This window comes from Gallinula chloropus, assembly GCF_964237585.1.
Source record: "Gallinula chloropus genome assembly, chromosome: 17".
NCBI lineage: Eukaryota > Metazoa > Chordata > Aves > Gruiformes > Rallidae > Gallinula > Gallinula chloropus.
The window spans coordinates 11901901-11923466 of NC_140102.1; the positions used below are offsets into that span (position 1 = coordinate 11901901).

At 46.1% G+C, this 21566-nt stretch overlaps 1 protein-coding gene across 1 annotated transcript; it reads left to right on the forward strand.

The window, feature by feature from the left end:
• Positions 1–5818: 5818 nt before the first annotated feature.
• On the forward strand, positions 5819–19892 carry RAB35 (RAB35, member RAS oncogene family; the record flags this gene model as incomplete). Its single annotated transcript, XM_084272120.1, has 6 exons — positions 5819–6002; positions 9691–9745; positions 10495–10614; positions 18159–18283; positions 18377–18501; positions 19223–19892. 6 exons carry the CDS (start codon positions 5819–5821, stop codon positions 19349–19351), a joined length of 738 nt encoding a protein of 245 aa, XP_084128246.1. The 3' UTR covers positions 19352–19892.
• Between the last annotated feature and the right edge of the window lie 1674 nt (positions 19893–21566).

A 21566-nucleotide genomic window follows, 5' to 3' on the forward strand; every position in this document is an offset into this window, starting at 1 on the left:
TCCTTTTGGTGTAAGGTGTCCTTCTTAGAAATTCATTAGTCAACAAGCTTGCACTGTGATTTAGTTTTCAGACCTGCTTTTTCTAGGGCACATAGTCTGTGGAGCAGCTAACACTGTCATCTATAAAAGCCTTCTGCAGAATTGAGGCAAGCTAGGCTTTAACACCAAGCCAGAACTGACAGTTAATGAAATTTGTAAGTAATTACCCCTATTCATTTCTGAAGTACTTTTGACCACAGACAGCTTTTTACTTACTCAGCTTGTGAAATGTCCTCTATTTTTATGTCTTCAAAGGCTTCATGAGATACTTGGCACTTCCAACACAGAGATTTGGGTTTTTTGTCAGGGAGTTGTACTGCTATGAGAAAGCAATGTTTTATTTTACCTGGCCACATACACCTTTTTAAAAATGTATTGTAACTTACTAATACCTTTTATGCCACTTGGTGGAAATAGTGAAACTCTTGCTGCAGAATACAAACTTTTAGAAGGAAAAATGAACTTCACATTCTGTGTAGAATAATAGTTAAGTAAACCTTATCTATCTTATGAAACTACACAGAAGCTGGTCATGCCTGAGAAGCCAGAGTATTAAGATTTGTTGTTTCAAATGGGTGTGTGCTATATGTGTGTGTGTGACTCTTCCTTGCATGTAAGTAGATGGCTAAAACCACGGTGAGGGGAGGAAAACACAGTACTACACATCATAAAAGGTGAAAGCATGAAATGTAACCACATGGGAACACACCTCATGCTAGAAGCAATTTGCTGATTGTTACAGCAGTAGCAGCCAACAGGAAAACATTTCTCTTCACTGTGCTACTGCCTGAAGCAGCGAGATCCACTCTCCAGCAGGCATGGGGAGTGCTGTGCCTTGTTCTGGGTACAAGAACCTGTCAAAATGTTCTTGATGTTATGTCAGCTCCCAAGCCTGTGGTTCAGACTCCTGGCAACAAAGAATTGCTGTAGGAGCCAGACAGTGGAATACTGTTGGAAGAGACTTGGGAAAAGCAGCTGCTTTTATCTCTTAGCCAAGAAAGGCTCAGCTCCAGCTGAATCATTCCTGATTTAATTGTTTTTTTACACTATTGACAGGTGATGGAGATTCCATAACCTCTCTATGCCATCTATTTATTGAAGTATATGTTTCAGACTGTCAGAGCTTACCTCATGTCTAAAAAAAGTCTTCCTGCTGCTATTTGAGTCTGCTGCTGCTTGTCCTGTTCATGGAAAATAGCTCACTTTTGCAGAAACCACATTGTCACTTGGGTGTTTTCAGCCCTGGATGAAACACTTCTCAGTACTCTGAGTCTTCTCAGAGATCACCTTTTCTAAACTTGCTGCCCTCTCTGTCTGTCCCATGCTGATTCATACTTGCCTCATGGTGTCTGCTGCTGGACCAGTTCTTCTAGGAGAAGATTCTACATCGTGAGTCCTATATAACACCCTCTTGTCTATCCCAACACTAGGTTTGGGGGTTCTTTTTTTTCAACAGCAATGTGCTTAATGTGTTTGATTTATAATCAACTATGCAGCCAAGCTACAGAATTGCTCTGTAGCTCTTTATTTCCAATCTTGTATTCCTGCAGTTGGCTATTTCTACAAAGCTGCAGTGCTTCCCAGTTGGTCTTGCTGGATCTGTAGTCTACTTACAACATCTGTCTGTGCTCTAAAGTGGTTTTAATGCTAATTTTGCCTTCCAAAGTACTTGCAAATCTGTTCTGCTTTCTATTACCTATGGATTAAAAAAAAAAGTAGTATTCTCCATCCCTGCATGTAGGTAATTAATGAAACAACTGAACTGCACCAGTCCTGGGATAATCCACTGTGAAGAGCTATTTACTGCTCAGTGTTTGACAGTGAACAGTAAGGAACTACAGTGAGTAGAAAGCTCCCACTTACTGTTGATGGATATCCCTTGGAGTAGCTTAGTCAAGACTGTATTTTATGTTTATGGGAATGCTCTGTGAAATTCAAAGTCTACTACACTAAAATACTCAGTTGTAGGCACCAAAGGTTTTACCTGTGGCTTTTCTCATGCCCTTTGCCATACATTTTGTGTGGGAATACCTTTGTTTAGTATTCTGAAAACCACTGTGTCTGTAACTCCACAGTGTATCTTTCCTCCCTCTCCTCTACAGAACAGTATTTGCTGTCTTCCAGGGTTCTACATCTCCATTCTTGTCTACAAAATCTCAAAGATGATGCTAGTAGCCTAATTCAGCTGTATTTGGTTTATTTTCCTTTAAAATGATGTATTTTGCACTTACTAATAATCAGAGTGCAAACTCAACTCAGTGCTCTTAAGGACTTGGCAGTGTCAGGGCACTGCGATTAGTTCCACTTCTGATGTGTTTTGGGGTAACAGAGGCACAGCAGTTAAAGCACACAACGCAGAGACTTCGTGTGCTGGACCACCTACCAAACTCTGTGCCACCCAAAAACTACTAACAGGTGGCAAGAGCTCAGTGGTTGTACTGGAACCACCCAGTTCTCCACTGCAGGCAGGGACAAAGACAAACTGCGAGTTTATCGAGCTCAGAGAGTGGTGACAAGTGGAGCAGCATCTGACTGCAGACCTGTGACTAGTGGTGTTCCCCAGGGCTCAGTGTTGGGTCCAGTCCTGTTTAATATCTTCACTGACAACCCTGATGAGGGAACAGCATCCACCCTCAGCAAGTACCCGATGATACAGAGCTGGGAGGAGTGGCTGACACACAGGACACTGCGCTGCCATCCAGAGAGACCTGGACAGGCTGGAGAGCTGGGCAGGGAGAGACCAGATGAGATTCAACAAAAGCAAGTGGAGAGTCTGGCACCTGGGAAGGAATAACTGCTGGAATCAGCACAGGCTGGGGGATGACCTGCTGGAGAAGAGCTCTGTGGAGAAGGACCTGGGGGTCCTGTCCTGGTGGATGACAGGTTGGCCATGAGCCAGCAGCGTGCCCTGGGGGCTGAGAGAGACAATGGGATCCTGGGGGGCATCAGGAGGAGTGTGGTCAGCAGGCTCCAGGGCCTGGGGCATCTCCCCTATGAGCAAAGGCTGAGTGAGCTGGGACTGTTCAGCCTGGAGAAAAGAAGACTAAGGGGGGAACTTATTAATGTTTATAAATATCTTAATGATGGGATGCAGGGGGAATGGCCAGCCCCTTTTCAGTGTCTGTGGAGACAGGACAAGGGGCAGTGGCTGCAAGTTGGAGCACAGAGAGTTCTGCTCCAACATTTGGAAGAACTTTTCCCCAGTCAGGGTGAGGGAGCCCTGGGACAGGCTGCCCAGGGGGGTGTGGAGTCTCCATCTCTGGAGAGATTCCAGCCCCGTCTGGACACCGTCCTGTGCAATATGAGCTGGGGAGCTGCTTTGGCAGGGGGGTTGGACCCGATGGGCTCTCGAAGTCCCTTCCAACCCCTGGGATTCTGTGATTCTGTGAAGTTTCTCTGAAGAATGGCTGTCTGATCACAGGCACCTTGGCTTACCTGTTTTATCCAAGATTCTAGTTGATGCTCCACATAAACCTATGGGAGAAAGTTACCACTAAATTGCAGCCTTTGTTATAAACCTGTTAATTTTAGCAATTAAGCTCTTTTGTTATTAGAAGTATTGGGATGATTTCTATTTCCACTTATGTAGCAACAAGTGGAAAAGCTCGTTCATCTTCCAGAACAGCAGCTCAGTTTCTGGAGCTTCCTTGCACTGACTGAGAATAAGCTGATTTTTCAATTACAGGGCAACAGCAGATTTGGATTTTGATAGCTACTTTTCACTAAACTATTTATACACTGCACTATAATACAGCAGAGATAAAATACCCATAATTTTTGCCACAACATGAGATCTGATAAATTGATTGTGCCAACTTGGAGACTAATGAATTAATTTTTTTTCTCATTTCAAATGTCTTAAAAATACCAGTTGTCAGGGGAAGATAATTTTTTCCTCACAACTGACTGTAATAACATCTTTGAACTGTCAAGCAACTGTCTGTGAGTGACAGCTGAACCGTGTATATTTCAAGATCAAAAAATAATTTATGAGAGATGTTCGAACTTACAAGGTGCTAAAAATTTCAATGGAGAAGAGACAAATGTGAAAGCATAAAATATTCAAGTATTTTGATTTTTTTTTCCCTCCTTGATAACTCTCAGTTTGCACTGTCCGTTTTATTAGGACAGCACCTGTCTCATGCTTTTCACATGATGAGATCTCATGAGCTTAAAAATCAAGGTAATAGGAGTCATTGTCATGTCAGGCTTGAGCTGGTGGTTTGTGTGCTGGATTCAAGCCATCTCCCTGCAGCTGTGGTGTCCTCAGTTACCCTGATGCTCTGTTAGACCATGGGCTGCCTGAGCGCTCTGCGGGGCAAGGGGGGGTGTGTGTTTGGAGTTTGCTTTAGCATTGGCCTAGCTGCAAACCCTTTCCTAGCAGGGCTTCTGTGAGCATAAGTCTGTTAAGTAACACGTAACACTCCAGCCTTTTTCCAGCTCCTCAGTTAGCTAGATCACCCATTTGAGGACAGCAGAGTGTGAAATGTAGGGTGTGGTGTTTTCAGTGCATGAGTTGCAGAGTGAATGTGAGATGGAGACCATCAAAGGCGATTTCAGGATGTGTGGGACTTGACAAGCGTGTTTTGAAGGTTGAGATTAAAGGAGGTTTGTAATTAAACCCACAGACATTAGCCATATTGCTGATAAGCAGTAATTAGAAGATGCAGTTTTATGTGCTAAATACTCTTCACCCCAGACATGCTATTTTAGCCATATTGGGTTGGTTTGTTTCCAGATGAATTGCATATAAATAGGACAAATATTACTCTGGAAGTGTACCATGATACTCTATGCACAAAAAATAGGATATGAGAATTGGTTGGAGACAGCTGCCTTAAAACATAGTCTTATTCCTCTTTAAAAAAACCCAACAAACCCTTCTGCATATGGGTCTCTACCTTTTAAGTCAACGTTTAAAAGCTGCCTGGCACTCTCTCAGACACATTCACAGGCCACTGCTCGGTTTTGTCTGGAAGATAGGCCTGGATTCAGCTAGTCCCGCACCTGTGGTCTAAGCACTGCCAAGTAGAGCAGGTTGCTCAGGGTGCTGTCCAGGCAGCTTGGACTCCACAGCCTCCCTGGATGACCTGTTCTGGTGTGCAGCCACCCTCACAACGTCACTGACACCATTTGCTGTGGTGATGTTCCACCTGTTTCAAGCTTTTATTTGTGCTTGGGTCCAGCCTAAGAAGATCCTCAAAAGCAGGTGCATCCTACTCTTTAACCATCTTTAGAACAAGTAGCTAGATTGTAAATAACAAAAGCGTTATGCATTAGTAACTGTCCATGATTTCTGTGTTCCTTTGTCTATTTGTAGGCTCAGTTGACTGTAAAGGTCTGTGTTCTTCAATGCTAACACAGCTCTCCTCTTACGAAAGACACATGCATGTTACAAGATACCTGTGTCAATTCATTGTAAACTTACTGTTAAAATGCATCAACTTAGTTTAATTAAATAATCATGTCGATATTTTGTTTTGAATCCATGTTAAAGAGAGATACTCATATCTAGGACACTGCCTTTTACTGTTGGTTTTTTATCTATGGTTTGAAGCCCCTCACAGCCCTGTCATGGCCACCCAGGCGCGCGACGAGCCCTCGCTCCACCCCGCCTTCTGCGCAGCCGCGGCCAACGGGCGCCGCACCTGCGGGCAGGCGCATGCGCAGCGGCCTCCGCGGGGAAGGAGGAAGCCCTCGCCCGTCTCCCCCAGCGCGCGGCCTGGGCGCGTGCGCGGCCGGGTGCCGGCGCAGCTGGCGGCCTCCGCCGGCCGTGCGCATGCGCGGCGGCACCGCTGTCAGTTCCGGCTGTTTGTTCGGGAAGTGGATCCGGTCCGGGGCTGCCGCCGCCGCCGCCCCCTCCCCCTCCCCGCTCGCTCCGCCGCCCGCGGCCGTTCCCGCCGCCCCGGCCATGGCCAGGGACTACGATCACCTCTTCAAGCTGCTCATCATCGGCGACAGCGGTGAGAGCGGGCGGGCGGCGCGGCCCGGGGGCGGGGGGTAGGCCGCTGGCGGGGTGGCCGCCCCTCGCCTCCGCCCGGGCCGTGAGGGGCCTGAGGGCGGCGGCGGGGCCGGGCCGGGTGGCGCGGGGGAGGCGGCCCCCTCCTGGCGCAGCCGCGGGGCGGGGCCGGCCGGTTTCCCGCCGGCGGCGGGGCTCTGCTGGCGGTGCCGGGCCGTGGCCGGGCGGGTCGCCGGGGGACCCCGCGCTATGAATGAGAGGGCGCGTTCGCTCGGGCTCCGCAGGTGTTTGTCTGGTGAACCTGCGGAACTGGCTGCCACGGGGTGTTGTGGTAAACAGCTTGGCTGGGCTTCGGAACAGGGAGATTAGGCAGGGCAGCACCGGCGCTCGGGAGCGGCGTGTTTGCGGGCGCCCACTAACCTCTGCTGGGATGAGGAGGGAATTCCCTTCCCCTGTGATAGCCCGTTCAAGGCACTGATGGGAAGGGCTGGCTGCTCCTCAGCCCTAGGGACCGTTGTTTCCAGTGTGGCAACTGCAGTGTTTTAATACCCTTAATACATCTTAATCGTTCCTTGAGACTCAGTGTTTCAACCTGAAGCCTCAGTTCTGGAGCCTGCTGCTTTTAAATGAAAAGTCCTCAAGGACCTGCTAGCTTTGTGTACTTGTAATGGTGTGGGATACAAATACCTGAAATAGGATAAGAGGTAGTTACAGGTTTTTGAAAATATGCCTGAGAATTCTTCTGCAGCAGTTTCAGAAACTTCTGGAGGGACAGCCTGCCAACCCAGCCTGTGTCTGGTGCTTTAGTCTCCGTACGTAAGAATGGGGACTGGGAAGATTCCTGCCTTCAGTTCAATGTTGGTAACACTCCAACAGCTCACAGTTTAATTTCCATAAGCTGGAGGAGATGGCATCCACCCTCTTCTTTTAATAGAGGTGTGGTCCTTAAGGCAGCAGGTCCTGACATGCAGCGAGGCCTGTGCTTGGGTGAGAGAGCAGTTGCACGATCTTGGCAGTTGTCACCTCTGGAAGATTTAGCTGTGTGCAAAAAATACTTTAGTCTATATTAAAATGTGTCTGCACAAAAAAAAATATGGGAGGGAGAGGGAGAAGGGGTAACAGCTTCAAAACAGTTTAAAACCCTAGGCACTCCTGGGATCCTGTGGATTATTAAAACCAAATGCTGCATTCTGAGTAGAGCAGTAACTCTGTTGCTTGCTGATGAGTTTCAGAACTTGTTCAGGCAAGATAAACAGGATGGTGAAAACTGAGAAAGAGTCCTTATTTTAGACAATTAAATGACATTTCTTAGCTGGATCTTCTTGAGCAAAACCCCTGTATAGCATATCCAGTGAGAGGAAAAAAGCCGTGTGAGAGTTGTCAGGTTGCCTGTGGTTCTCAGTTGTTGTAATTAAATCTCACTGTGTAGTTTGAGTATTGATTTTTCTTTTTTGTTTTTTGCTAACCTCAACAGGAAGGCTTTGTCTCTCCTTCCCTAAAACAGTTTGCTTGCCTTGTTTATTGATGTTTATTCCCTGCAATAGGAAGTGGGCTGATGCTGGATAGGATGATTCTGCCTCGTCTGCGTCTGCTTTTCCCTCTGTGCAGATATGTCAAGAGGGTAGTAGGTTTGTGTGTTTTTAGAACAGGTCCTGTTGAATAAAGCTGCTGGTGATCTCAGTTGTGCTAGATGTTTAAAAATAATCCAGGTGATCTGTGCTTTGTATGTGCTTCTTTAATTCACTCTTCTGTGCAGTAAGACACGGGTTTTGGAAACTGGTTTGGCACAGAAATTTGCTTTTAGTTTTGATTGTGCAAAGTCACTGGGCCTTTTCAAATTTTGTTTCATTTTGCAGTCTTCAACAAGCAGGGAGGCTGTGCTAGCCTTCTCTTTTCAGCTCTTCAAATAACTCTGTGTAGGAAGTGGAGGGTCACGAAGAGTGTGGTTTCCCTATATGAGAACAGTGCGGGTCAGAGGTAGCATTTGTTTAGTGAGATGGTTGTCATTGGGAGCTTGTAGAAGTTCCTGAGCTCAGGTTTGTCTTCTCTAGAAGCTGCCTGAGTAGCAGAGACAAGACAGTGTCTGTGTCTGTGCAGGGGTGGACAGTCTGACAAAGCAGTGGTCATGTGCAGCCCATGCAGCTCCGCAGCGGAGCCTGAGGCTGGCTGACGTTTTCAGGAGGTGGTGTGATCTGACAAGTCTGTGGGTTCCAGCATTTACTTTCCTTTTACTAAGCCAGAGGTCAGGGCTGCTTGATTGAGGAGTGTAGTACTCCCTGAAACATTTTTTTCCTCCCCTTAGCTGACTGGTATTTTGCACAGGTTTAGCACTTGCTAAATAGCCAGTCTCCTGTCCAGGAACTGTTCTGCTACCTTTTCTTAGCTCAGAGGTGTGCAGAGTGTACATGCTGTAATTTTGCACTTTTTAGTAGCATTTTTTTTTTAAGGTATGTAATATTCAAGGAGAAATGTGTGTGGCTTCTCCAGATGCCTGGTGATTTGAACTCTGCAAATGAGACCTGCCTTACTGGAATCATCATGCAGAATTGTAGGGGTTGGTTGGGGTTTTTTGCTGGTTAGCTATCTTCAGGTGCCAGCTGCTGAGCAGTATTGGAGTTTTGTATAGTCTCAGCATAGGCCTTCTATTAAGGAGAACTTGCAAGTCATATTTCATCAAAATAAGTAGCTTAAATAACTTCTACCTGAAAAGATTTAATAGATAGTCGCCCTGGTGAAGCTGAATTTCCTCTTCATGCCATGGGAGACTTCTTTTTGGGGGGATGGTAGAGGAAGGGACATTAGCAGCAGAGATGTTATGCAGAGATAAGGACTTGGAGGCATTCAGATACCCAGATTCCCCTGGTTGGGTGTGCAGGAATGAGTTTGTTACTATTCTACTTTGACATGGTGTCAAAAAGGCTTCCCTGCAACTGGGTGTGATCAGGGTGCAAACAATCACATAAGGAAAAGCTGGACAAAGTGCTGCTCAAAGCCCCTAGAGAAATGCCTCAGGAAACCTTTTGGCAAAAGGCTATGACTTCAGAAAGGTCTGTGTCCTTCCTGCTAGATGTGAACAAACCCATTTTGGATGGCAATACTGAGCAGAGCAGCTGTTCCCAATTCCTCTCTTGGGTTTAGGCTTCTGTTAAACAGTGGCTGTGATAACATGAGCTTTATAGTACCAAGTGCTAGTCTGATTGTCAGAGTAGTCCAAATTCCACTGCCGTTAATGGTGCAATGAATGGGAGGGAAGCAGTGGTGTTAAGGAAGTGAAATTCAACAGGGTAGTTTAGAGCAGTGTCCTGAGTACTTGTTAGTTAGCTGGTCATACTCATTTTTCTGAGCTTTCCTTAGCAAATGTAAACTTGCTTTTAGTTATTACTCTTTTTATGACCTTCTTAGACCTGAGCAGAGTTCAAAAGCTGCTGTTTAGAGGTTGCTGTGGGTTGGAGGAAGGAAGGGACACACTCATACTGCTATGAGAAGCATACTGAGTCTTGGAGTGACTGCAGGGTGCTTGGTCACATCTCCACAGAGAGTACAGAGATGAGTAGTTAAGGTGGATGGTACTAAATGATCTTCCAAGAAAAATCCTTGTTGGAGTTAAAAATGCAACAAATGGGTAAAACACTGTTCTGTACCTGATGCTCAAGATGACTGTATTCAAAGATTTGTGTCTCTGTTTGTCATAGGTGTGGGCAAGAGCAGTTTGCTGTTGCGTTTTGCAGATAATACCTTCTCAGGTGAGTGTTTTGTTTGCTTCAGTAAGTAAAGTGATCAAGGTCTGCTCCAGTACTGCTGCTTGGCAAGGGCTTGTTCTGCATTTACCTGCTGATAGCTGTGCTAGGAGTATGTTCTGATTTGAACTTTGCTTCTCTTGGTATAAGCCTATACAAGCCATTCTGTCTGACCACCACTTGCAGCTGAATGTGCCACAGTGTTTAAATACTGACATGGTTCCAGAAATAGCTCAGGTTTTTTATCTTATGCAGTATTCTGTTCAGACTTCCCATTGGCCCTTTGGGATTTAGATTGATTGAATATTGTGGCTAAAACCACTTAGATGTGTGACATAACTAATTTAGTGGGAGGATGCTCTTAGAACAGACTGTATGAGTGTTTAAAGCAAAGCTTTGTTTCAAGATTTTCATGAGTGAGGTACTTGCATAGTTACTGTCCATTTCTGGAGATATTTGGGTGCTTACTCTTGACCACCAATGTGGTAGAAGAATAATAGTATTCTGTAACACTGAGTTTTAAATTTTAAGGGTGGGAGAAGTGGCTTTATGGCTAGAAAAAAAGCTATTGGCTGCAGATAAAAACATGTGGATCAGCACGATCTGGTAGGGCTTTTCAGACAACAAGCAGATAGGGAGAACCTTGTTCCCCTGTCCAGTCTGAGAGCTACTGCCAAATAACATTGAGGAGTGTGCTTTGGGACATCCACAATAAACAAGACTTAGGTTCTCACTTACCTGTGCTTTCCCTTCAGGCAGCTACATTACCACAATTGGAGTGGATTTTAAAATCCGGACAGTTGAGATCAATGGAGAGAAGGTGAAGCTGCAGATCTGGGACACAGCTGGACAGGAGCGCTTCCGGACTATCACATCAACGTGAGTGTGGCTGGGTTTGTGATACCTAGTTTAGTGTATGGATCTGGTAGTTTAAAGTTACAGTTTAGGTATTTCATTGTTGTGGTAGGTGAGGTAATGATAGCTGTGCTGTCTGTATGGTGGGACTTCTCTGGGGCTGGCTTAGAACTGATAGTGGTGGTGATTCGGTGTCTAGGTTTGAAACTGAGATTTCACATTTCCTCCCTCCTCTGGGCATTTCCACCATGACTTTGCTTTATTCCTCTGCTGCTAGTTTCAAAACAGTACAACTACAGTTATTGCACTGTTTTGCATGTGCCAAAACCCTTGTCTCTGAAGGCTGTCTGAGGAGCCTGATTGAAGGTATTGCAGAAACACAGAGTGCAAACCATCCATCAGTGTCACATAACCAACGAACAGCTTTGAGACTGAAGAGTAGGATTTCCTATATTGAGTTTTCTTTTAGGACAGATGCATTTTAGTGGCTCTCTTTGCGTGAAGCAGCTGCCCACATGAAGTTAACCTCTTCCTTGGTTTGAGTTCAGTTTGGTGCTCATTGTCCTCTTGAACAGTGTGTGCACAGCTTTTCCTGTTCCTGAAGAAACCACACCCAGGGCCGCAGCGGTGGGAACTAAGAATAACATGTGTTAGTAAACTGTAGTAAAGGTGGGACTGCTCACCAGGGCACTGGGGGAGGGGAGAAATACCCTTGGAAACGGAAGTTTTGTTTCCTTTGGGTACTTAAAAAAGAAATAAAGTTCTTGAAAGACCTAAGTGTTTCACTTGGTCTTTCATCACTGACTTCTCTTTTGGCCTCTGTTGGAGAGGAGGATTGTTTTCAGCTCATGTATTGGTTAACTTACTCAGATGTACAAATAATGGTGTTGGTTGTGTCTGTGTTATGGCTAAACAGCTAGCAGTGGCAAAATTGAACCTGATGTGTGCACCATCCCTTTCCTCTGCGCTTCCACACGGATATTATTGGATTGCTTCCATTGTTTCTGCAGTGTTTAGCTTGAAAAAAACCTCAGTTGCCTCTTGGAGGGTTCCTGTGTGTGACATCACTTCTTGTTTCAGTGCTGCAGGCAGCATGGGGCAGGAAGTGGCTAGGGGGAGGACACTACGCACTGCTGTGGCTCCTGTCAGCTGTGTGCACAGTGCCCCAATTAGTGCTGAGTCAGCAAATGGCCTTCCTGTTTTCAGATTCCCTGACACGACTCGGAGCCGTGTTAATAAGCGTTGGCTCACGGGGCTGATGCCAGCTAGTTTAGAAAGCCAGGGTGTCCGACACTGAATGGGGAATGCCAGGAAAGGAGGCTTCCTTTTGTGAGCAGGAATAGCACAGAGCAGCCCTGGTGTGGTGCTTTATGTACATTTTTTCACTTGATTGACATTGAAAATGGAGAAGCTGAAATGGTTCGAGGGCGTTTGTGCTGTGACCTGGTGGAACTCTGCTACTACTTTCTTCTGCATGGCTTTTTACCAACGTGTATTTTCCTTTTGGGGAAGCAGAGCCCTCAGCTTTCCTGCCTGACCACTAGTGAAGTAGTTACAGAACTGCCCATGCTGAGGGAGGAAAGATTTGTGTCACTTTAAGCAGAGACGTTCCCATGTCCGAGTGCATTTGAAGTGTTGAGGAAAACACTTTGGGAATGCTGGTTATGTTGCTGTGCTGGGTTGGCTAGCTGGAACTGTCTGGCATTTGCTGGCATTTTTCAAGAGGTGCTCTGCACCAAAACATCCCACCTATAGAAACAGGAGATAATGGATTCAGGTTTTAAAGGGATTCTATCTCTTTTTTAAAAAAAAAAAAAAGTTATTTTATTGGCAAAGTAATACTGATTTGCTTACCCCAAACTGAGTGACAAGTCAGTTACCATGCTAGTACTTAGGAATGAGCTTGGCTACAAAATCATGGGTGGAGTGCGAGTGCGCTGTCAACAATGTAGTAGTCTCTGTCTAGTCTGGCTAGATTGAGGTTTAGATTGAGGTTAAGAACACAAAAAGGTGTTCCTTTGGTGTTTCTGTAGGCCAGGAAGTCCCTTTACAGTTAAATGTAGAGTTCAAATTGATGTTGAGCCAAGCCTGGCAAGCAAGCCTGAAATTAGAGCCCATCTGGTAATAACAGTAATAAGTTGGAAGGACTGCTGTGTAGACCTAGAGATGCAAAATGGTAGAGGTGGTGGGAAGTTAATAGTGGAAAATTGGGAAGCATTAAAAGGTTGTTCTATTTTGGTTTTACTTGACTATAGCCACAGAATGGAAAACAGAATAAAACTGTTAAGGAATAGAAATCAAGTTGATCTGGAACATTCTACAGAAACTCAAGGACACTAAACTAGATCAGAATTTCTGGTGGGGAAGTGTAAAAGACAGCAACTGGTTTTACTGTCTATTAAATGTGAAAGTACTGGGATAGCTGGTGCCTAGTGGGAGGAGAGGCCAAGTTGTGTGAATCTGGTTGGCATAGAAAGTCACCCAGACTCTGAGTTTGATTTAAATTCACCAGAGATGCATTATGCCAATTCCTGTAATAACAGGAATACTTAAGATGCATGAACAACCAGTCCCTGTACTTGACTTGCTCTGGTAGATAGGACTAGTCTGGCCTGATTCAGGACTGTGATTTTAGGATTTAAGCTTTACATAATAGTTGTTAGATGCTAGCTCAGGATGAATAGCTGTAGCAGAGAGACCTTCTGCCATGTGATTGTGTTGAATGGTCTCAAAAGAGGGATAAGCTTTTTGAGAAGATAGAGTTGCTGTGTCTTGTAAACCAGATATGGTGGTCAAAAGACTGATCAACTGCCCTGTGATGATAGGTGTGCTTCCAGCAGCCTGAAAAAGTGTTGAGAATGAGAACAGGTTATTATTAGTCATCTCTGGTATGGGCTGGAATTCTAGATGAATGAAAACCAAAGAAACAGGTATGCTACAAACTAGTGAAACATTAAGAAAGATACTGGATTAGAGGAATGACCTTTCACATTGGCTGGTAGATTTTTTCCTGGAAAACCAAACATATGTACCCCACTGAACTGACACATTCAATAACACTCTGTCTCTTCTACATCTGGCTTCATGCTTCATGAAACTGGTGGTTCTAACTCCAGATGCTAATCCTGGGAAGCATTTACTGGAGGAAACCTGAGAACATCCCTACTGGTATTGAGTAGCAGGGAGCACCACAGTGAATGGCAAAATGTTCCTTTGCTTGGAGGGCTGCCTTCAGGAATGTGAGGGGAGAATGTGGATGGCTGAAGGGCACGATGAACTGGCTAACCAGTTCTGAAGACTTTCTGTGTATCAAGTCTGCAGTATTACTAGGTAATGTTTCAAAGGCAATAAGCTTATGTCTTTAAGTTTCTTTAGGTATCACTCTGTAACTTATTTCAACTTAAATGTTAGCATTCCTAAACCTTTTCCACACCAAGACTAGATGTAAAGCCTTTAGATCTAGGCAGTGTTTCCAACCATGTGGAAGGAAGATAGTAGGGTACTACCAAATATCCAAGGCTGTATACAGGTCAGGTCTGGTTGTCTTTCACCTCAGTTGGGATACTTTTGTGGACACTGAATAGGATTAACTGTTCTTTATTTTCTGTGTTTCATTAATGTATGTATTGTTAGGAGTAGTAGCAGGTACTGGCTTTTGTAGGGTCCCTGTCAGAGTGTGCCTGTGGTACAGAGGACAGCTAGCATCAGTTACTTAGTCCTTGAATGGGAAGTTGAGATTGAGAACCTAATTTCTTCTCTTCTGTCATTCCTGTGGTCTCCATCTCCCCTAAGATGTGGCTGGGAAGAAGAGAAGGCATTCTTTCCCTGGTGTCAAAGCCTCAACTACCTCTTGGTTGCCAAAAGCACAAAATTTACACCTACTCCTCCCTGAATGCCAAAAAGCCCCATCTGTTCTTCACTCACCAAAGCCTACAACTTGTTATAAAAGCTCTTCTGCACTGCATCATTCTGAAATTTGAGGTATGGGGTAGCATAAACCAGACTTTGTTTTCTAGTACTGTCCTGCATTTGTGGTTGGAGAATCTTTGCTGTACTTGGTAAGCCTGAAATGTTATCTAGGACACAAGGCTGTATCTGGCAAATGACAGAAAACAGCATGAGTGGCTTTTTGAGCAAAGTGTGTATTATGGCACTAAAGAGTTAGAGAATAAAAGGGAGTCATGGTCTTATCTCTAGGGCTGCTAAAAGGTAATGCCGGCTAGGGGAGAAGATGACATTTCAGAGTAGATGAGGGGTTGGCAACCTTTCTAGAACGATGTGCCAGGCGATTTTTCCCTTCCAAAAATAGAAGCAGTGTGTGCTGGTAGGAACTCTGCAGGAGTCAGGGGCTGCTGTCTGCCACAAAGGCAGGTATTTCTGATGAGGTGGTTGGCAATATTAGTGCTTTGTGGCAGGAGCTCCCAGCCCCTGCAGCGTTTTGAATGTCTGAATGCCACAGTGAGCTGTGCTGCTTGGTCCAGCCCACAGTCCTCATCCCTAGGAATGAATGACAACTCTGCTAAGGATGTGTCAGGAGCGGGATCTGTGTGTGCAAGGTGCATGTTATTCTACTCCTTACCATCCTGTGCATTGCTTAAAAGGAAACCTAGACATATGGGCAAGGTTGGAGCTGTGGGATGCTGTGTTGGGTCCTGTGGTTTGATGACTGGGATGCTGGGTTCTGTGGTGTGCGCAGCAGAGCGAAGCAGCTCGCGTAGGTGGAACTGAACCGCTGCGGCTCTGAAGGCTGAGTGTTGTCTGTGCAAATGTGTTGCTGGGAGCGTGGGGCAGGTCAGCCTGAGGGCTGCTGATTTTAAAAGGCTGTTTGGTGATATGGGAGAGTTTGAGGATCACTTATTGATCAGGTGTGCGTGATCAGATCAGAGATCTTTCCCTTTCTGATGCTGTGACACAAACCAGAGTTCATCAAAAACTGCAGAACGTGTTTGTGTCAGGAGAGGGTGGGTTTGTTTTTTTGTACCATGTAGATTGGGCTGTGGAATCCTTTTTCCTCTAAAGGATCTAAGATCTGAGATGGAGTTGAGCTCCTAACAAAGTAAAGCACAAGCACAGTGCTGTAACAAGTTTTTAATCTGTTACAGGAACTGATTGTGAAAGTAGAGGATCTCTCATGGGCTGGGAATAAATAATTCTTACCTGGGTTAGTTCTTGCCAAGGAAAGTGAATGTACAGCATAAATTACTGCTAAAACATGGCATGGAAGAAGTATTTGACTGTCTTCTGAAAGAGCCCAGGTGAGCAGTAGGGAGTGAGCTCGTACTTCTGCAGAGCACGTGCAGTATCAGACAGGAGCACTGCTGTCAGTGACCATCCCTACAGAGTGACTGTGAGAGGAGAGGAGAGGAGTGGGGGAGCTGTGTGCTGTCTGTGTGTGATACAGGCCTGTCTGTCTGTCTGTGGAAGGCTGTTGTGATGCCTTATAAAGGCTCCTGTTACAGAAGGGATGATGAAGCTAAAGGTGGGGAAGAGACAGTGACTTGTTCAAGTGCAGCAGCAGCAGCAGCGAGCTGAAGCTTTGAGATCCTCTCTGGGGTAGTGTGTTTGGGTCCCATCAAAAGGCTTTGGAAGTTCATGGGTGTGTTCACTCAGCTGAAATAAATTATCAAAGAGAAACAGAGTGGTCACAGTGGACATCGTTGAAGTGCAGTGGAAGGGATGGTGCTGCAAGAGGTACTTGTGGTAAGAGACTGAGCTCTAGAAATGCTGTCACAATTTGAGGGGAAATCCTTGGGTCTGGTATGCTGAATTCTTCAATTTGTTTTATCTTAATATTGATCATAAGAAAAAGGAGGAAATGAAAGGGAGAGAGTAAACCTACACACGATATAAAGGCTGGATGCTGGAAAAGACCTCACTGTTAACTGTTTCAGTTACTTTTTTTGGTCAAAGCTGCCTAATTTCCAGTAGAGCCAATGCCTGGTAGCCCTGTGGATGTGGCTGAAAACTGAGAAGGAGGAGCATGCCTTTTATGTAACATTCTCCTGGGGCACATGCTGCCTGCCTTCAGTAGGTTCATGCAGGTGCTAATGTTGGAACTTGAATTCAGCTATTTTTCTTGCATATCTGAATTGCTCATCATCCTTAAAGGTGCTGCTTGGCCACGACTAATGGGAAGAAGCTGAAATGAAGCTTATTTTTCATGGCTAAAGGTAGCAGAGCGCGTTGAATGCACATATGGAGTCGATCTGTTGAGTAGGAAGGTGTGATCAGAACACAGTCGCTCAACAAGGCAGAAATTTTAGTGAGCACAAGAGAACTGTGACTGAGGGTTGAGTATATTTGGAGGTCTGCAGGAATTTCAGCCTGTAAGTGATCTTTCACAAATAACAGTTACTGCAGAAGCTTGATGTGGCTTGTGTAATGTGAAGGTTTGCAACGCAGCCAGTTGTGAGGATGTGTTTCAGTGAGACCTGGACAGGCTGGAGAGCTGGGCAGGGAGAAACCAGATGAGATTCAACAAAAGCAAGTGGAGAGTCTGGCACCTGGGAAGGAATAACTGCTGGAATCAGTACAAGCTGGGGGATGACCTGCTGGAGAAGAGCTCTGTGGAGAAGGACCTGGGGGTCCTGGTTGATGACAGGTTGGCCATGAGCCAGCAGTGTACCCTGGGGGCTGAGAGAGACAATGGGATCCTGGGGGGCATCAGGAGGAATGTGGTCAGCAGGTCACAGGAGGTGATCCTCCCCCTCTACTCTGCCCTGGTCAGGCCCCACCTGGAGTGTTGTGTCCAGTTCTGGGCTCCCTGGGATAAAAAGGACAGGGATCTCCTGGAGAGAGGCCAGATGAGGCTACAAAGATGAAGGGCCTGGAGCATCTCCCCTGTGAGGAAAGGCTGAGTGAGCTGGGACTGTTCAGCCTGGAGAAAAGAAGACTAAGGGGGGAACTTATTAATGTTTATAAATATCTTAAGCATGGGATGCAGGGGGAAATGACCAGACCCTTTTCAGTGTCTGCGGGGACAGGACAAGGGGCAATGGCTGCAAGTTGGAGCACAGGGAGTTCTGCTCCAACATTTGGAAGAACTTTTCCCCAGTGAGGGTGAGGGAGCCCTGGGACAGGCTGCCCAGGGGGTGTGGAGTCTCCATCTCTGGAGATATTCCAGCCCCCTCTGGATGCTGCCTGTGCAATATGAGCTGGGGAGCTGCTTTGGCAGGGGGGTTGGACCCGATGATCCCTCGATGTTCCTTCCAACCCTTGGGATTCTGTGACACTCTGATCTTGAGGGCACCACTGCCTGTTGAGGAAGACAGCATTTATCTCTGAACATCTTGAAAACCTGAACAAGGATGTAAATGGCAGTCTTTGGACTTTGAAACCTACCTGTGTAGACCAGGTGAGCAGTGAGCTCTGCTCAGTCTTACAGGAATAGCATGTGATCTAGTGGCTGTAAAAGAATTAAATGACTCCCAGTGGGAAGAAAATGGGGGCACTTGATTGCTGCAACGTGGGGGTTTGTTCTGAGTCTTGCAGAGCTGAGTGCAGGCGAGAGAGCTGGGGAGGGGATGCCTGGCTTGAGCTAACATCTGTTGTCTCTTCCTGCTCCGCAGGTACTACAGAGGAACACATGGGGTCATTGTTGTCTACGATGTAACCAGTGCAGAATCTTTTGTGAATGTAAAGCGGTGGTTGCATGAAATTAATCAAAATTGTGACGATGTCTGCAGGATACTAGGTAAGTTTCTAGTCAGGTGCATTATCTTGTGCTGACCTGCTGAAGTATTAAACTAATGTGGGTTTTTTATTAATTATTTATTTCCCTTTTTAGTGGGGAATAAAAATGATGACCCAGAGCGAAAAGTGGTAGAAACAGAAGATGCCTATAAATTTGCTGGGCAGATGGAGATCCAATTGTTTGAGACCAGCGCCAAAGAAAATATTAATGTGGAAGAGGTAATACAACACATGGAAGGGCACAGATAAACCAGTGTGGGGATAATGGATTGGGAAAGAGTAAGAGTCGCCTTCTTCCCATTGAGGAAGAAAGAGAAAATGTTTTGTGTAGGTTGTGAGGAAGTAGCTCATAGTAGCAAGTCATTCACAGAGGTCCATGGGTGATCTCATCAGTGTAACTAACTAAACTATCTAAAGGGATGATATAAAGAAGAGGGAGACTGGCAGTGGCAGGAGACAAGGGGCAATAGGAATGAACTGAACCAAGAGAAAGTACTTTTGTACCGTGAGGGTCGTTCAACCCTGGCACAGGATGCCCAGAGGGGTTGTAGAAGAGGGGTCAAGGAGGGACATTTAACTGTGTCTGGAAAAGTCGGGGAAGCAAAATGAAGGAGCCCTCCTTGTCACAAGCTCTGTGATGCTGACATACTGGGTGTGTTCTCAGGAAAGACTCATCGTTAGGTGGATGCTTCTGAGAGGGAGGGCTGCCTGTCTTCACTCCTGGCCTCAGCTGCCAAACCAACCTGTCTCTGTTTACTGGTCTGGGAAAGGGGATAGAGGGACTGTTGATTTAGTTTGGGAGTGGGTCGGGGAGATGCTGCATTTCCACGTGGCTTACTGAAACACCTAGAGAAGGGGACACTACTCCTTCTGAAGCCACTCTCCCCCAAAAGCGAGTCCGAGTTCCTGGGTGGTCTGAACCTGCCTGTTTCTCTTGCAGATGTTTAATTGCATTACAGAGCTAGTCCTGCGAGCCAAGAAAGAGAACTTAGCAAAGCAGCAACAGCAGCAACAGAACGATGTGGTGAAGCTAACGAAGAACAGTAAACGGAAGAAGCGGTGCTGCTAATGCCCCTTCCCTGCTGCAGAGAGACTCTGCTCTCAGCCAGATCGGACCCTCCAGCTCGACTGGGGCAGTTCCACTGGGGCAGCAGGTTTTGGGAGGACTCGCTCAGTTTTGTGCCGTTATTTAAAGATTACTTTTTCCTCCATGTTTTCTATCAAGAGGCGCTGGCACCTTACCACTGCAGTGCCAAGAAGGTAGCGGATGGAATCTTGCCCCCCCCTCTCCTCCCCTGCTCATTCCAGTGCGCCTTGTAGACAAGAAAGGACGTTGCCTACCAAGTGGACTAATTAACCCAAGAGTTTGTATATAATGTATATTGCTTTAACCAGCCTCGCCGCCCTGTTGTCGCTTTGGCTTACGCCTTCTTAATGTCAACCAATCATGGACTGCAGAGTTCATCTTTTTAAAGAAATAGTGCAAAGTTCTTAATTCCACTTGGCCCCAGGCTGGCAGCAGCTGCTTCCTGGGGTCTCTGGCTTCATTTCTGTTGGGTTCCAGGCTGGCAACTGGTGCCCCTGGGGCCTATGGCTTCACCTGGAGTCCCAGGCTTTTACTGGGGCGTGGGCTTTGTTTTTCTAGGTACCAGGATTGCAGGCTTGGCTGTTGGAGCCTGGGGTTTCACTTCACCAGCCCCTGGGCTGCAGCTGGTGCTGCTGCTGGGGGCCTTGAATTTCAGTTTGCCATGATCCGGGTTTGTGGCTGGGTCCTTGGGTTTCACCTCCTTGTGCTGCAGCCCAGCTGTACCTGTGCTCTCCTTTAGTTTGTATCAAGATACAGAAAAACAAACCGACCTGCAGAAGTGGGATAAAACTTTTTCTTTTTTAAAAAACCCAGACAAACGAAGTTTAACTCCTTTGACCTCTGCTTCTGGTTCTGTCAGGGTCCTAAATGTGGGTTCCTTTTCTTTTGAGAACAACAAAAACCATGTGATTCTGCCAAAAAAACCCCACCCTAACTTCTCCACGTTGCCCTGTCCACAAATAGGTGATCTGAACTTGAATGTGAATTTTGGTGGCAAAGCTTTTTATTTTGAGTAAGAAAAGGCATGGAAATAAGTCCAGCTGTTCTGGGTTGATATCTGAAAGCAAAATCCTTCCCAGGATTCTTCTGTTAGAAGGGAGGACTGCTCTTTAGTGTGAAGAAGTGGAAAGCTTGCTTGCTTGGGTTATGTGGTGGTGGAGGATCACCCTTGGAAACAAACTGGTCTTGCTGTGCTCAGCAATGTTTTCCTGGCCCTTGCTGGCTTTTCTGGGAAAATGAGGGCTCAGTTCGTCAGCCCGAATAGTTGTAATTAAAGGAGGAGAGAGTATGTATGTGTAACTAAAATATCAAGCGTCTGGGCTGAAGGGACATGCTCAGCACCTGAAAAATTGCTGAAATAATAACAATAAACAAGGATGTTTGTCATTGAAATGGCTAAAAGGCACTGAGGGTGTGACTGACTTTGACACCTCGAAGGTGGATGTACTCAGTTCGTCAGCCAGCGGCCCTGTGGAATTGCTGGCCTTAGTTTGGTAGGATGTGATTCACCAGTGTCCATGAGCTTCGAATCGGCCACTTCTCCCTTCCTCCCCCTCCCCCAGGAGAGGCTAAATTTGAGTCACTTGTTTTTTGCCTGCGTTTTGGGGTTATTTTTTAGATGTTATGGGTTGTGGCAAAAGCCCTGATCATACAATCACGTCACAATCACCTTGAAGACTTTTTAAAAAAAATGCAGATGATGAATGTGTAACACTTTTAATCAGTTCAGGTGCTGGGAGTTTGTGTCCAGCTGCCTTCACCCATCTCTTTTCTTCACATATCTCTCATTGGTAACCCAAGAACAAGAAAGAGCTGGGACGGTACCGCTGGTGTGTGAGCTCTGAGCGTTGTAAGACGAGCGGCTCTGGAGGGTGGTGGCTCAAGTCACACCAGTCCATCCTGTCTGCTTTCTGGTGTCAAATGTGGTGTGTGCACAGGGAAGGACCTGGGCCAGTCCTCAGAGCCTTCCTGTTGAAATGAAGCTGCCCTGTGGCGGTTGCCACGTCTGGATTACAAGGGCCCAGGAGTGTTACTTTGGGGCTCTCATGGTGGCCTGTGTGCAGATCCAGGAGGGAGTGACTTCCTACAGGCAGAAGTCAAGAAAATGTCTGAATTTACTGGAAATGATGCAATAAAATGAGGAAATGGTGCACCCAAGCCTGGACTGTTCTCTTATGTGGAAAGATTGGTCCTCTCT